This window comes from Paroedura picta, chromosome 17, assembly GCF_049243985.1.
Source record: "Paroedura picta isolate Pp20150507F chromosome 17, Ppicta_v3.0, whole genome shotgun sequence".
NCBI lineage: Eukaryota > Metazoa > Chordata > Lepidosauria > Squamata > Gekkonidae > Paroedura > Paroedura picta.
In genome coordinates, this window is record NC_135385.1 from 7,626,031 (window position 1) to 7,640,584 (window position 14,554).

Here is a 14,554-nt window from a genome sequence, read left to right on the forward strand (position 1 = left end):
ATCCGTACTGGGGCCATTTGGTGGTCTTCGCCCCCACGGGCCAAAAGCTCTACAGGAGAGTAAAGGAAGGGCCAAGTCAACCCACGCAACGCAGGTGCGGACTCGGAGTCGGCCGAGCTCGAAAGCCTCAGGGGAGCGCAGGCTTTAAGGCCGCCGGAAAGAAAGAATAAAGATTTGGCTGCGCGCTGCTCCCCCAAGCAGTCCGCTCCCTTCCTCGCCCCTCAGCCCTGCTGAGCGTCCCCTTAGCTAAGGGCTGCGTTTTCCTCCCCCTCTTGGCCCCCACGGATAAATGAACCCTTTCAGCCAATTCCAGCGACTATTCGTTTCGGGGTCAATGCGAACGAGCATTCAGCGAAAAAGAAAAAAAACCCACAAAGAATAGTTCCGTAAACCACGATCAACGCGGGCAGCCGGCTCCCATCTTCTCACCCTTTGCCAGCTCCCGTCTTCTCACCCTTTGCCAGCTCCCGTCTTCTCACCCTTTGCCAGCTCTCCACAATGATGACACAGAAAAACGGGCACACAAATAAGTGTGGGGGGGGATCCTCCACCCGTGTGCGAGTTTATCCGAGAAAAGGAACCCACAGGCCTTTTCTGTCTGCTGTCCCCCCTCCAGTTCTTTCCGTAACTGCGAGGCTACAGACGGAAAGAAAATCGAACAGACCCTGGCAGGATGTTAACACTGTCGGACTAGTATCTTGAAAACCCAGGATCAAATCCATGGAAGTTCAGTGGGCGACTTGGGATCAGACACACTCTCCGAATTTAGCCTACCTCACGGGGCTGTTGTGAGTATTAAACAGAGGTGGAGAGAATGACGTAAGCCGCTTTGCATCCCCGCTTGGGGGGGAGGCAGGTATAAAATTAATTACATAAACAGATTGGCCAAAATGTGTGTTCTCTCATCCACACATCACCCAGGCATGCGTTGACTACGAGCAAGGTTTGGGAAAGATGGCCGAAACGCAGGAGCCGGGGAGAGAACCCACTGAAAATCGACTGTTAGGGGATCAACATTGCGCAGGAAAAAAGATCACGACTCCAGATTCAACTCCAAATGGGAACAAATCTTCCATGATCAGATACGAAAAGAAGAGAATCATATTGTAGTCTAATTTTAGGCAATTTTGGGGTATATCACAGACAGACATTTGGGGACCCAGCCTAGGTATTTTCACAAGTGCAAGGAATTGCACTAGCTGAGCATGGTTTTCCTGACTCTCCCCTATCAAGTTGCCTAAAAATACCCATCAAAACCATGTTCCCGAGGGTACACAGAATTTTGGGAAGGGTCTCAGGCAGAAGGAAACAGGAAATGTGATGCTCCATGGACGGAAATCCAGTCTGGATCCAACCCTAGGCTGGGAGAGACTAAGACCCTCTGGTCCCATCCACAAATATACGCTGTAGCCCCCCCCTCCCCAACGGCCAGGAAAGAATCAGAGTGCAGAATTCCAGAGGGGTCAATATTTTGAATTTTGCACACAGCCACTATCCGGAGCGTTCGTTCGTAATGAGGCTCGTTCGTAATGAGGACACTAATGAGAATTAGAATGCAGCATTCAAGGAGAGTGGAAAAGAATGCGAAAATCTGCATGAGATAATTTGCTTTCATTAGCCCTGGGGGAAGGAGGAGGAATTCCCCGCAGGGCTCTACAACCCCTCCCCTCGAGAACTGGGAAACCGAGGTAGTGGCTTCCTGAGATTATCCACAAACATCTCTGGCACCTTCTCAAGCCCCTCTTCAACCTGTGGTCCTCCAGATGTTCATGGACTGCAATTCCCATGAGCCCCTGCCAGCAAACGCTGGTAGGGGCTCATGGGAATTGTAGTCCATGAACATCTGGTGGACCACAGGTTGACTACCCCTGGACTAGAGGACTGTTTTTTCAGAATGAAAACAGGGGGCCATTCCGCACAAAGTTATAAGTAGCTACTTGGTTGCCGTTTCAGAAATCGCTACTTAAAGTAGCAAAAATTGGCCGTAACGCACAGCTGCGGTTTTTGCGGAATTTGTCTCCGGAAGGACTTCATTCCCACTGGGATAATCCAGTGTGCGAATCCTGCTCCTAACTCATTTCGACGGAACGTTATGGGATCAACTCCTCTCTTACCCAAAGCGAACTGTCTTACTTCTTTGTTGCACAAATTAGCCCAAGACAATAAATCGTCTTCCCGACTTAAATGACAAACCCAGGATTGAATAAACCCCATTTCTTTCCTGGGTAAACCCCCTTTGCTTTGCCCCCTCTGATAATGAAGGAAGACGAAGAAGAGCTGTTTTTTATATCCCACTTTTCACTACTCAAAGGAGTCTCAAAGCAGCTTACAATCGCCTTCCCTTTCCTCTCCCCACAACAGACACCCTGTGAGGGAGGCGGGGCTGAGAGAGCCCTGAGATAACTGCTCTGTGGGAACAGCACTATCAGGGCTGTGACGAGCCCAGCTGGTGGCATGTGGAGGAGCGGGGAATCAACCCAGGCTGGCCAGATTAGAACCCGCCGCTCCCAACCACTGCACCAAGATTTTGAGCTCCCACCCATAAAACCATGGTTTATCGAGAGGCGCAAACACGGTGGGAACCAGAAGGTGCGGCTCTCCACTCTGAGTCAGAACTGACTGGGGCTCCCGTCGGAGTTTCCACGGCATGGCTAATCCAGGTGCCCAAACTGAGTGGCCGCGAGGACTGGGAAGTCCATACAAATTCAGCAGAGACCAGATTTCATCGCAGGCCTTCCCTCGACGACTCGAGGATCGCCTCGCAGAGGCAGAACGTTCCCCAGCACCGAGACAGCGTGACGTCGTGACGGCAGGAGTCTCAAGTGCCAAAATGATTTTTAAAATTAAAAAGGAGGCAGGCAGCCTCGGCACGTGCTCCTTTCGGCGTCTGCTGAGCTGGGCACGCCGGATTTGCTGCTTGACAAAATTGTCGTTCCGAAGGGAGATGCCTCCCGAGGGAGTCACGGCCGTATCTCGCCACCCCATCGGGCCCGTGGCTGGGAGGGCATCCTGCCTCGTTCCAAAGGGTGGAGAAGGCCGGGCTTCGGAGGCAAGCGTCCTCCTTTCAGACCTGGGGAACGCCCTTGCCGAAATCTGCATTCTGCTGAGCAGCCTTTTATAGCGCTTAGAAAACGACGACAGCGATTCCAAAAGCCACCTTTGTGTCCTGCTAGCTTCGACTGGGGAGAAGAATCTCAAGCCAGAAGGAGTAAGGATGGTCTCTCCATAGTACTTGGAAACCATCACTTCCTTGTTCACCTGTGGCGAACAGAAAGTGTCTCCAGGCGGGCCCATTTGGAAGGGAGCGGGGAACCGTGTCAAGGTTGACACGCTACAACACTGATTATAATTCACCTGCACGGTAGTTATTTCTATACCCTGCCATTTATACTTTGCAATTATATAGGGAGGGGGCGTGGCTGGCCGGCGGAGCAACCCCTCGGCCTGCAGAAGGCCCCACGTCCAAAGGACAGGTGCTAGGAGAGGTGAACTATCTCAGCCGGAGACATTGTAGAGCTGCTGACAGTCGGGGTAAACCTTGACAGACCAAGGTCTGCTTCTGCCCTCACCCTCCATCAGCATCCTGCATACGGATGCTATACAAACCTGCAGGCGAAGAGCCAATGAGGAGCTGCACACTATACCACTCTTCCCGGCATTCTGCCCTTACTAAGCCTCCGAGCAAACAGCTCTGCCGACTCTTGCCTTATGACAATCTATTTCCCTGCATAGGACTATTCTGGCCAAGGTCCTAGCAAGCAAACTTCACTCCCCCACGCCCCCCTTTCTTACAACTTCCACTCGTTGGAAGTGATCTGAGGAGAAATGCGGCTGTGATGTCTCTCCGTTCTTCTGATGTTCTTTGACGAGCCAATTAAAGCAGCTATGCGCGGCAGGGGTGCGCATCTCCCAGCCCCAGCCGCGCATCTTATGCCAATTTATTTACCAGCCACAGCATCCTTCCCTGAGCTAGGGGGGAGACCAGCCCGAGCTAAACTGAACTGCTAAGCTTTTTAAGGTACCTGTTATTTCTTCTCTCTTTCCCCCCCAGTTTTCGACTCTGGACAGGGACACAGTTGTGAGACAAGCTAAATACAGCATAAATGCAAAGGCCGGAGAGGAGATGTCCAGTTCTTTTGAAGCTAAGAGCCACTAGTGTAAGATTTGGACCCGAGAGAGCCAGGTTCTACTCTGCTATGGAAGCTGGCTGGCTGGCTGGCCTGGCCTACCTTGCAGGGTGGTTGTGATAATTCAATGGACAAGAAAACCGCGAGGGAAGCCGCTTGGGAAGAAAGGCGGAGTTGCAAATAAAGTCAATGTGAGAGTTTTCGGGAAGGCGTTTCAAAGCAGAGACGAGGTAAGCAGTGGGGCATGTACAGAGCGAAGGTACAGCGGGTAACAGGAATACTGGAAAGGTGGTGTAAAGGACCCCCCAGCAGCCCACGCACATTCTATGCCATCCCCTCTCATCATGTGCAAGGCATACCTACAGTGCTCCTCCAACAATGCTGCACCACAAACGGGGACAGGCCACCCCACAAACCCACTCAAAAGCTACCCCAACACCAGGGTGGGTCAGATCTCAAGTCAGCTGAGAATGACCCATTTCTTTTATTGCCTTTCCAATCTTTTTCAACCTGTGCTCCAACCTTTCCTAAAGGATCCGACACTCGATTTCCGAAACAACCAAACTAGGAGCCGTGAATCCTTGGTCGCTGAATCGCCTGGAGCAAATTTCTACTCGCCGTAGGAGAGTAGCTACTTATCCTCTCAAATCCAAATTCAGATGTAGGGCTACGCTCAGCTCTTTTCCGCCTCTCTTCCCCAACAGGGCTTTTAAGGGCCACAACAGACGCACAAACCTCCAAACCACAACATAAGGAGCGCCATTTTTAATTTAACTCACAATTGAAAACATGGTAATCAGTGCCAGGAGAGCCAGCAAAAGGAGACACAAAAAAGCGCATGTACGCAAGATAGGAAAGACACTCGTAAACATCCTCTGCTTTCCCCACGCCCCAAAACACCACAACCCTGGAGTTACCACCCCACAAATATATTCACCTAAATACATTGGAAGAATGGGAAAACATACTTGCCGCATATTCAGCAATGACAGAATCTAAGAAACAGGTGATTGTGAGGAATAAACAGAGGACAGGGTAAAGAGTTAATCTAATTTAAGTCCCCCACTGAGAAGACAGGTGGGGTTATAAACAAAACTATGGAAACTCTCTGGGAAGGCATGGAGCCAGCCTCACCTAACCCACCTCGCAGGGCTGTTGTGATGATAAAATAGAAGAGATTGCTCAAAATCTCTTTGGGTGCCCTATGTTGGAGAAAAATAGGGTATCCTAAGCTATAGTGAAGACTTTGTAAACCAGATGGCAGATAGTCCACTGGCACGTAACTTGAAAAGGAGAATTCTATGCGCTTGGTAAGATGTCAGAGCACAGATTTGCTCTTTCAACACATCTTGAAATTTTCAGGTCTCAAATGGTCCCAAAAAACCCAAAATTGTGTCAATTCAGATGACTAATTTCCCCCGCCCAGCTTGCAAAAGTCCAGAGCCGGGAATTACGGAGAAATGGAAACTTTTTTCTTCTTTAAAGGTCTAGCATGGAATCAATTTGGTGGCCATAACAATGTGAGGGGAGAAGGGGGGAGAATGGAAAGAGGAACATGGCAGGCAGAAAAATCAGCACATTTGAACCCAAGCCACGCCCTCACGTCTAGGAAACAGCCGACATACGTGATCTCAGAAGTATCACGTGATAAATTATTGGAAGATTCCACATCAAAATGAGGGGGAGGGAAAGGGGGCAGGGAGAAGAGAGACTAAAACGGAGCAAATCGAAAGAGAATTACCCAGCCCATACAAAAACTAGTGTCATTTCGAGAACGAGTCCCAAAAGTCAGCGTTTGTCGATCCGCACTGGATTTCCAAGGCCCAAAATGCTCTTTCCATCTACATGCTACCCAAAAGACATCCCTGAATTCGGAGAGCAGCACCGACCAATGGAGCGGATCGTGGAACTCAGATCTTGTTCATATTTGGGGAGGAAGGAACAAAATTATGGATGCCGGGGGGGCGCCGTGCGGGTCTGAAGCAACAGAACAAAGTTTGAGGCGGGGAGGGGGGCAAATTTGAGACCAACAAAGTTTTATTGAAGGTATAAGCTTTCGTGCATGCGCGCGCTTTTTATCTGATGAAGTGGGCATGCATCTTGAAGGCTTGTATCTTGTAGGTCTTAAAGGTGCCGCCAGAGTCAAATTTTGTTCTGTTTTTGATGCCTGAAGCTTAGAACTCAGGCCAGCCCCTGTGACTTCCAGCCGACCATGAGGTCTAGGAACTTGAAGAGAGCCCAAATGGGATGTTGATCTCAGCCGGCGTTCCCACTGGGCAGGGCAGATAAAGAGAGGAAACCGCATATGCACTTCCACCCGGGGAGTGTACAACGTATCACAGAGCGATTTACAAGGCCTGCCGGGTGAGCGAGCGTCTCATTTTACAGAGGTGAATCACAGGCGACGGGGAAGAGAAGTCACCTGGCACACCTGAGCTGGAATTTGAAACTGGAGGGCCAAGTTCACCTGGTCGCCTCCTCCCCCTGCAGGGTAGGCCTCCCTCAGCCAGACCACAGCTTTAGGGGCTGATCCAGGGCACAATAGAGGGACGGCTTCTCTCAAATGTTGCTGACCGAGATAGCAGTCTGGTTACACAGTCGCTGCTAGGTAATTGCTGGCGGCTCAAGGGAGAATTAGGACGCGAAATGGCCATATTTGGGAACATTTGCCCACACTGTTTGGTCTCAATGTGTACTGCTACCCGTAAGACACAGAGCCGGCTTGGGAAATCTCAAAAAATGGGAGTATCGCGTCTTCCCTCGCATCCCCCAAACATTTCTTTGCCATGGTGCGACAGCAAAAAACCCGGACGCGCTGTGTGAGCACTCAATCACGCAGAGACACGCCGGGCAGCCTCCTGCCCAAACAAGCGTGCGGTGCTCACAAACGGTTCTTTGTTGCGTCTAAATATATTCTCTCCCCGTGCCAACACACCAGTTGCTTCCGCACAACTCCGCCGTCTTCCCAAAACGTCCGCTCGGAGGACACCTGCCTTCCTTCAGATCTCCACCCACGAAACCTCCCCTCCGATGTGCTCCCGGATCGTCCTACCCCCTACCCCCCTAGTTTAACCCGAGTTTCAAAAGCTAGACGGATATTCTCCTCTCCTTCACACCCCTCGGAGCACAGCGGATACACAGCTGCACCCAAGCACAGGGACAGGTCTAGGGCAGGCCGGAGAAGTGAGTCTGGATACTATTTGTTTCCTGTCCCCAAGAGAGGGCTCATTGCGGCCTACCTTCCAGGGTTGTTGTCACTCCAGCCAGATTACACCTAGCAGGCCCTTAAAACGTCCACTCGTATACAATTTTAGTACCAGCAAACTGAATATTTCAAGGCAATCGAGGCTGAACACAAACAAGGGAAGGAGGGCCGGTTCACACGTTTCAAGAGACCTGGGTATGCCGTGGCGTGTATGCTCAAAATTTGGTTGACACCAAGATTCCTTTCAAATTGGGGACCCACCGGAGCTCACAACTGTCTTCCCTTCCCCGTTTTATCCTAACAACCACCCTGTGAGGTAGGTCCATGGCAGAGCAGGGATTTGAACCATGCGTTTGGGGTCCTCACGCTGTCGGACGTTGGAAGACGCATGCTCAAGGGAGGGCTTGCACGGGCGGAAGGACAGACAGGGCGTCCCAAAGTCAAGGGAGCTTTCTCCGGTTCATCGGCCAGCCACCAGCCCTCGCTCCAAGCCACATGCATGTTTACGCCGGAGAAGCACGCGTCCTGGGTGGGATCATGCCGCAATCCTTTCCAAAACAAACACGCTCGACAGTCTCGGATGCCAAAGTTCAAGGAGGCCGGTGGAAAAATAGCCATTGATGTTTACCGCGCTGGATTTCCACTGTTCCCCTTGCCCCCTTGCGTCCCTAGCCGTGCGCCAGATAAGCGGCATGGGGGGGAAAGCCGGGTTCAGAAAGGCGTAGCCGCCGGGCCAAAGAAGAAGAGTTGGCAGCTCTAGATGCAGGATGCAAACCAAGACGGTCTGCTGGACCAGAGGGACCCTCCCTGGTCTGACCCAGCAGGGCTCTTCTGAGGGTCTTCTCAGGGGAAGGGCTCGGCCTCCATGCCCTGTGGCTGGCCCTCCAGAGGAACTGGTTGGCCACTGTGTGAGACGGGAGGCTGGACTAGATGGACCTTCACTGGTCTGACCCAGCAGGACTCTTGAGGTTCTTAGGAAGGCCTCAGCCTTTCTGCCCTGTTGTTGTCCCTCCAGAGGAACTGGTTGGCCACTCTTTGAGTCGGGAGGCTGGACTAGATGGACCTTCACTGGTCTGACCCAGCAGGGCTCTTCTTACTTCCTTATCTTCTGACATAAACACAGGTGAGCAACCTGGTCTCACGAAAGGGCTACCTGCCTAGCTGCCAAGAGGAGACCACTCTGTGGCCCCCAACTCAACACCCATCCGGAGTTTCTCCTAAGTAACTCCCAATTGCAATCCACTGCTATGGTTATGGATCGTGGCCTGGGCGAATTCACCATTTTGGGCTCTTTCATGATAGGCCCCAAGAACCAGCATGGAGTAGCCCTTAAGTGTCAGATCAGGGTCTGAGAGACCCAGATTCGAATCTCAGCTCGGCCCTGGGTGGGCTTTGGACTAATCCCACCACTTCCCACCTCACAGGGTTGTTGTGCGAATAAAACAGAGAAGAACACCGTAAACTGATCCAGGGAAGAAGGGCATCAGTAAATACATTTCAGGCTGAGCATACCGATCCTAGCAGAAATATACCAGCCCAAATAAGTCCCATGGAAAATATATATCCTTACTCCCCACAAAATAGCACAGGCGACAAAATATTCGCTCGGGACGCCTACGGCGTTCAGCACGGCACCCAGACGGTTAATTTAAAGGGACCCGCAGGCTGGGAGTCAGCACAACACTGGCCTTAACGCAAAGAGAGCTGTAAATCAAGACTGGAGAAGGGAGGGGGAGAGAAACCAGTCCCTTTAAGGCAGGCAAACATTCTTTGGGGGCTAAATTAGAATCCAGAGCCTGGCCAAAGCCCCTGGCCGAAATCCAGAGCTTCTCTGAGACGCTGGGAAACCAACCTGGCATTACAAGGGTGTGTGTGTGTGGGGGGGGGAGCCAAAACCGAACCCACAACCAAAAACACAAAAGCTCAAAGGCATTGTGAATCCCGGCATCCCACTGAGAAATCCCGGCCCTCGGAAGCATTGTTTGCAAGCTGTTTCTCCGCACAGGAGTAGACCCCTCCCAGGAGGCAGGGGTGGGACAGCCAGGGGACCAAACTGCACTCTGCACGTGAGCCAAGGCACTCTTGCTTCCAGGCCCTGAGGCCAACGCAGTAATCCGAGGGCTGGCCCTAGTTCGAATCTCCCAAGTGGAATTGGCTCAATTTGTCCAGAGGGATGGCGAAAAGTAGGACCCGCCTAACTTGGCAAAGGGAATTTGGGGGCTTTGTTACTCTAGGAAAAGAAGGTGAGGGAGGTGTTTAAACCCACTTTAAGGCAGGAAGCATTTGGGGGGGATTCTTTGCTCCTTCATTTTGCTTCTCCAGGCGCCGAAAACGAAAACACATCTTGAATTGCACGGCTCCCATATCCCTCTGAGAGAACAAGTTGAAAAGGGGTGTGGGGGGGCTTGGGGGGGGCGAGAGAGAAAGAAATGCAGGCAGCTGCCCCCCTGAGAAATGGGGAAGGGGAGAGAAGCACCCCAACCCCTCCCGCCCCACAAGGGATCGGCTGGATTCTCTGCTGCCAGCACAGATTCCTCCCTGAACCAAACCAGAGACCGGAAAAAGGAGAGACGGGCGCAGGGGGGGGGGGGCGGGGGGGAGAAGGTTGGGGCGGGATCGCCCAGCAAAGGGGCTCTGCACCCATATAGCCAACCCGCCCCACCCTGGACCCAAGCCATTTCCAAGGAGGGAGGAGGAGGGGGGGTCTCTTCCGCACCCCTCCCCTTGCAGCGCGGTCTGGATCCTGCAACAAACAACCCCCCACATTTAAAGCCCCCACAACAAAAGCCCAGAGCCCTCTTGGAGCGAAGGGCAGGGGGCGAGGAGGGAAAGAGGCAGAGAGGGAAAGAGGGACGCTGGGGGGGAGGGAAAGAAAGAGACCCTCCCCCCATGCACCACCTCTTCGCTAAGGAGGGAGATAGAGAGGAGGAGGAGGAGGGGCCCTCTTGCCCTCCCCCCCCCAAGCAGGGGCACCCCCTGCCCTCCCCCACCCCCAAAAAGCAGAGCAGCCACAAGCTTGGGGGAGCCCCCTGCAGCAGACGGAGCAGCCGGGAGCGGGGAAGGGCAGGGAGGCAGGGAAGGCAGGCAGGAGGGAGGGCGTGGGAAGGCGAAGCGAAGCATTGCCAGGGGGTCAGCCGGCCAGCCCCCTCCCTCCCTCCCTCCCTCCCCCCCAATGCACCTTGTGGAAGGCGAAGAGGTCCTGCTTGAGCTTCTCGCGCTGGGGGTCGTGGCCCTGGCGGCGGAAGCGAAACTTCATCATCTTGGCGCGGAGGGTCCCCCATGCACGGAGCCGCCCGGCCGGGCTGCGAGGGCCAGCGCTGCACAAGGCGCCCCGCTTGGCAGCCGGGGCCGGGAGCGACGGGCGCCGCGGCCAATCCGCCCGCGCCGGGGGCGGGGCCGGGGAGGGGGGGGCAGCCACACAATGGGCCCGGGCGGTGCGCCTGCGCGGGGGAGGCGGGGCAGCGCCTCTTGGGAATTGTAGTTCTCTGGGTTGCTTTTTTTTGTTTTGTTTGTTTTTTTCCTGCAAGGGGTTGCGGGGGGGGGGGGAGGGGGGTTGTTGCAAAATCTTTTGGCATGCCCGCCTCGGCTGTCGCAGCTGGGAAGCCGGCCAGCTTTGGGGTGGGGCGCTTTCCCGGGCTGCAAGCGCTGCTGGGAGATGTAGTTTGGGAGAGGTGGGGTTGCCAGCTCTGGGTTGGGAGAGACCTGGAGGTGGAGCTCTCTCCCCCCCCCCCTCCCAAGCAGCTCATTTCTCCAGGGGAACTGCAGTCTGGAGAGGAGCGGTCACTCCTGGGGATCTCCAGGTCCCACCTGGAGGTTGGCATCCTCAACCGCAGTGGGGCCCAAGGCTACAGAGTTCCCCCCCTCCCAAGTAGCCCTTTTCTGCAGGAGAGCTGATCTCTGTTTCCTGGATAGGAGCTCTAATTCCTGGAAATCTCTAGGTCCTGCCTGGAGGTTGGCAACCCTTTCCAATCGTCAGGCTGTTTCCCAAGCCAGAATCGGCCACCCCAGGGAAGCCCCACAATCAGTTGCTGCTCAGCTCTTTCCTCGCCCCCCCTTTTCTGTTAAAATAAGGGAAATGCTACTTTCCCCCTTCCCATTGCATCCTAAGAAGCGAGCTCAGACTCTGTAAAGCTCAAATGGGAATAAGTGTTCTTGATCTTTAAGGTACCAAAGCAGATTTTCTCTTGGGTTAAGATCCCAAGAAACGCCTGGGAGGAAATCGGCAATATCCTGTCCCTTTAACAAGCAAATTTATTTTTCCTGTGCTAGAAACAGTTCCAGCTGCCTCTTTCCACCCATTTAGCCTCCCTTATAGCTTTCAGGCTCCTCCGCCCTCTTAAATAGCAGAGTAGACCTATTTAAGATTATCTGCAGCCATCAATCCCATTAATATCTTCAGTCCCCCCCCACCATATTCGCCTCACAACCCCCTGCAAGGTGGTAACCTATACCTGACATTTAAAAAACGAACCATCTCCAGGAACCTGTGGGTGAACATTTCCACCTCCAAGGGTGTAAGGTGGTCTATCTAAGAGCCCCCACCCAAAAAACCAAATTTGTTCTCTGGCAAAGGAGCTCCAAAGGGAAACTGCAGCGTGAAACTGCAGAACTAGAATTCATCCGGAGGTTTGGAACTCCAACAGGCGAGAGCAAAGGAGGGAAAACAAACCCAACTCAAAATCTCCCAGTCTGTGTCCGTCGAGTCAAGCTACAACAATTTTTTTTAAAAATTAAAATATTATATAATATATGCAGACGTAGAATTAAAAGCATTAAGCATCTGAAAATCAGACTGTACAATTTGCTAACATTCCGGGTGGATTAATACGTCCTATGAATCACATAAAACTAGACGCATTGTGTCCTCTGCCTTCCTCAAATATGTTGGATATATAGAACACACACTCAGAAAGTATATTTTTTCACAACTAGGTGTGGATTTACATTGTGGGCAACATCAACTGGTAGATAAGAGTCAAATAGACTGTACGGTTTGATACAGACCCCCTGATGTTTTTTATTCTAGATGTGCACAGATCTGTAGAATAAATATTTCAGCGTTTTATGCGGCCCCTTTTTGACACAAGCTCCAAAGGGAGACTCCAGCGTGAAACTGCCTCCTTGGAATTCATCCGGAGGTTTTGACGCTGACTCCCGAGGGCTGGACGAGAACTTGGGGTTCCTCAGCACCTTAGTCAGACCCATTTTACTTGTTTGGGAAAACTGAGGAAACAGCCCAATCTGCTATGATGCAAGGCCTTGGCATTTCCTAGATAACGCAGGAATGTGACATCACTGTGTATTTCCGGCATTTCAGGGCCTTGCGGTTTATTACCCCCCTTATTAACACCTCCCTCCTCTTCAGAAATCCGAAGAAGAAACATTTTGGTTGCTAGAAAACCGGCCCGGAATAAAATCTCGTTCACCTTTAAGGTGTGGCGGGATCCCCCGTGAGCCTCTAGACCGAACAGAAATTCGAACTCGGCTCTTTCGAACCAAGGCCAGCTTTGTGAGACTGTCCCTTAGTCTTTCCCTCCGCATGTCAAGGGCCGTAAGGAAGCCATGGAGGGCTTGCCAGCTCTGGGTTGGGGGATCCCAGCAGATTAGGGGCAGGGGAGCATGGATTCACACACACTAAATAATGCAATTTTGATCCAAGTGGATTTGTTTTGGCCCTTCCACACAGTAAAATCAAGCGCCTTGGACGTGGTTCGAAAGTCTATTGTTTCGGGTTTCCTTCCACCCAAACAGCCTCAGGTACCAACCTGGGGTCCTGCAGACAGAGCCAGGTTCTTGCCAATCCAGACACTGGATCCGGCCCTTTTTGCTGAGTTTCTCTGGTTCCTTTTCCAGGGTCTTTCCGCACCGCCGCTGCCGGAGAAGGAATTTAAAATGACTTTGCCGTGGGAAAGGATAATTAGGAACATTTGCATTTAGAGGCAAGCACGGCAGCTGGCGTCCCGTCCCCCCCCCCCCCCGTCCCCCCGTTCTTCCTCGCAGGCCAAAATCCTGACCTCCTGGAGATTGCTCTGTCCGTCGCAAGGAACCGAAATTAGACCGAAGCTTTTGTGACTGCAGAGAGGGGGGGGGGGGGAAGAAGAACTTTGCACCAACTCGATTAGGAAGCCGCTGGTTTTGCAGCCGTGGGATCCTGGCCTTTTTCTAGCCGTGGATGCTCAGTTCAAACTTTACAATCGAGCCAACCAGGGTCAAATTCAACGCAGGGTATAACAAGATGGAGACCCCCCCTCCCCTCCAATACACACACATTTACCAAACTTGGCTGCTGACGCTTCAGCATCTGGAGCAATTTATGCAGCTTCTGACCTCAATCTTCCCCCCACCCCACCCTGCCCCACCCCTTTTCAACCACGCAACAAAACCTCTGCGAGGCGGGAGAAGGTGACCGGCCCTCGGCCGTCCAGTGAGCACTGTGAGGACTCGAACTCGTGTCACCCGGATCCTCGCCTCACCGCTGGTAGCTCCGGTTCCGGCTGTAATAAGAAACATTGGAATTGTTCTTACGAAAAATAAAATTCAACCAAGAGATGGCCACCCCCGAACCCCTTGCTTTTGGGAGTTTTTCAGTCTCCCTGTAGGCCTTAGGAATGCTACGGTCGCCAGGACCTAAGCAGGGCGTAATGTGGTACAGTCCCCCCCTAAACAGCCTGCTGTTTTCTCCAGAACTGATCTCTATAGCCAGGGGAACTGTGGTTCTACTGGGAGGGCTCCAGACGGCAGCAGGAGGTTGGCAGCTGTAACACCAGCGGAAGCCAAAGCCAGCTGCAATTAGGCCAGCTAGATCAGCTGCTGCAGAGAGTCACGCGGAGGTGAGGCGGCCGCGGGAAGAGATGAGTCACCCGCCCGCGGATCCGCGGAGCGACCGGTTTGACAACACTTGTTTAGGCCTCGGCCAGCTGGGAGCCAGATGTGGCGCATCTCGAACCTGGGGCTTGCATCACAGAGGGAAGGGGGCCGACTCCCTGGAACACACTGCTGACAGGAAGGAGGAAGCAATTAATCCACCCTGCGTGGAAAGGCAGCCTGCCCTGGGAGCGTGTCTGCACCCCTAAAATTAAACAGGTTTTAATGCAATCGCTGTTTTGCCCCTGAGGGACTCTGGGAGTTGTAGTCTGGAGCTGGAAAGGCGGGGGGGAAATCGCAGTGAGACTTCGGCCCACACAACTCTGCCTTCCCCTTGTCCATGTGGGCAGGGTTTAAA

General features: G+C 52.9%; 1 protein-coding gene across 5 annotated transcripts in view; it reads right to left on the reverse strand.

Moving 5' to 3' along the window:
• Positions 1–13,233, reverse strand: part of LLGL1 (LLGL scribble cell polarity complex component 1) — a 43,403-nt gene extending 30,170 nt beyond the window's left edge. For 3 of the 5 annotated variants that reach the window (XM_077316153.1, XM_077316152.1, XM_077316151.1), the window contains exon 1: positions 10,511–10,698. In XM_077316153.1, coding sequence (XP_077172268.1) covers positions 10,511–10,591 — 81 coding nt within the window. In that variant the 5' untranslated portion in view covers positions 10,592–10,698. Of the gene's footprint in view, positions 1–10,510; positions 10,699–13,097 lie in introns of those variants that run through there. The other 2 variants (XM_077316154.1, XM_077316150.1) reach the window with 2 other exon arrangements.
• Positions 13,234–14,554: the final 1,321 nt, after the last annotated feature.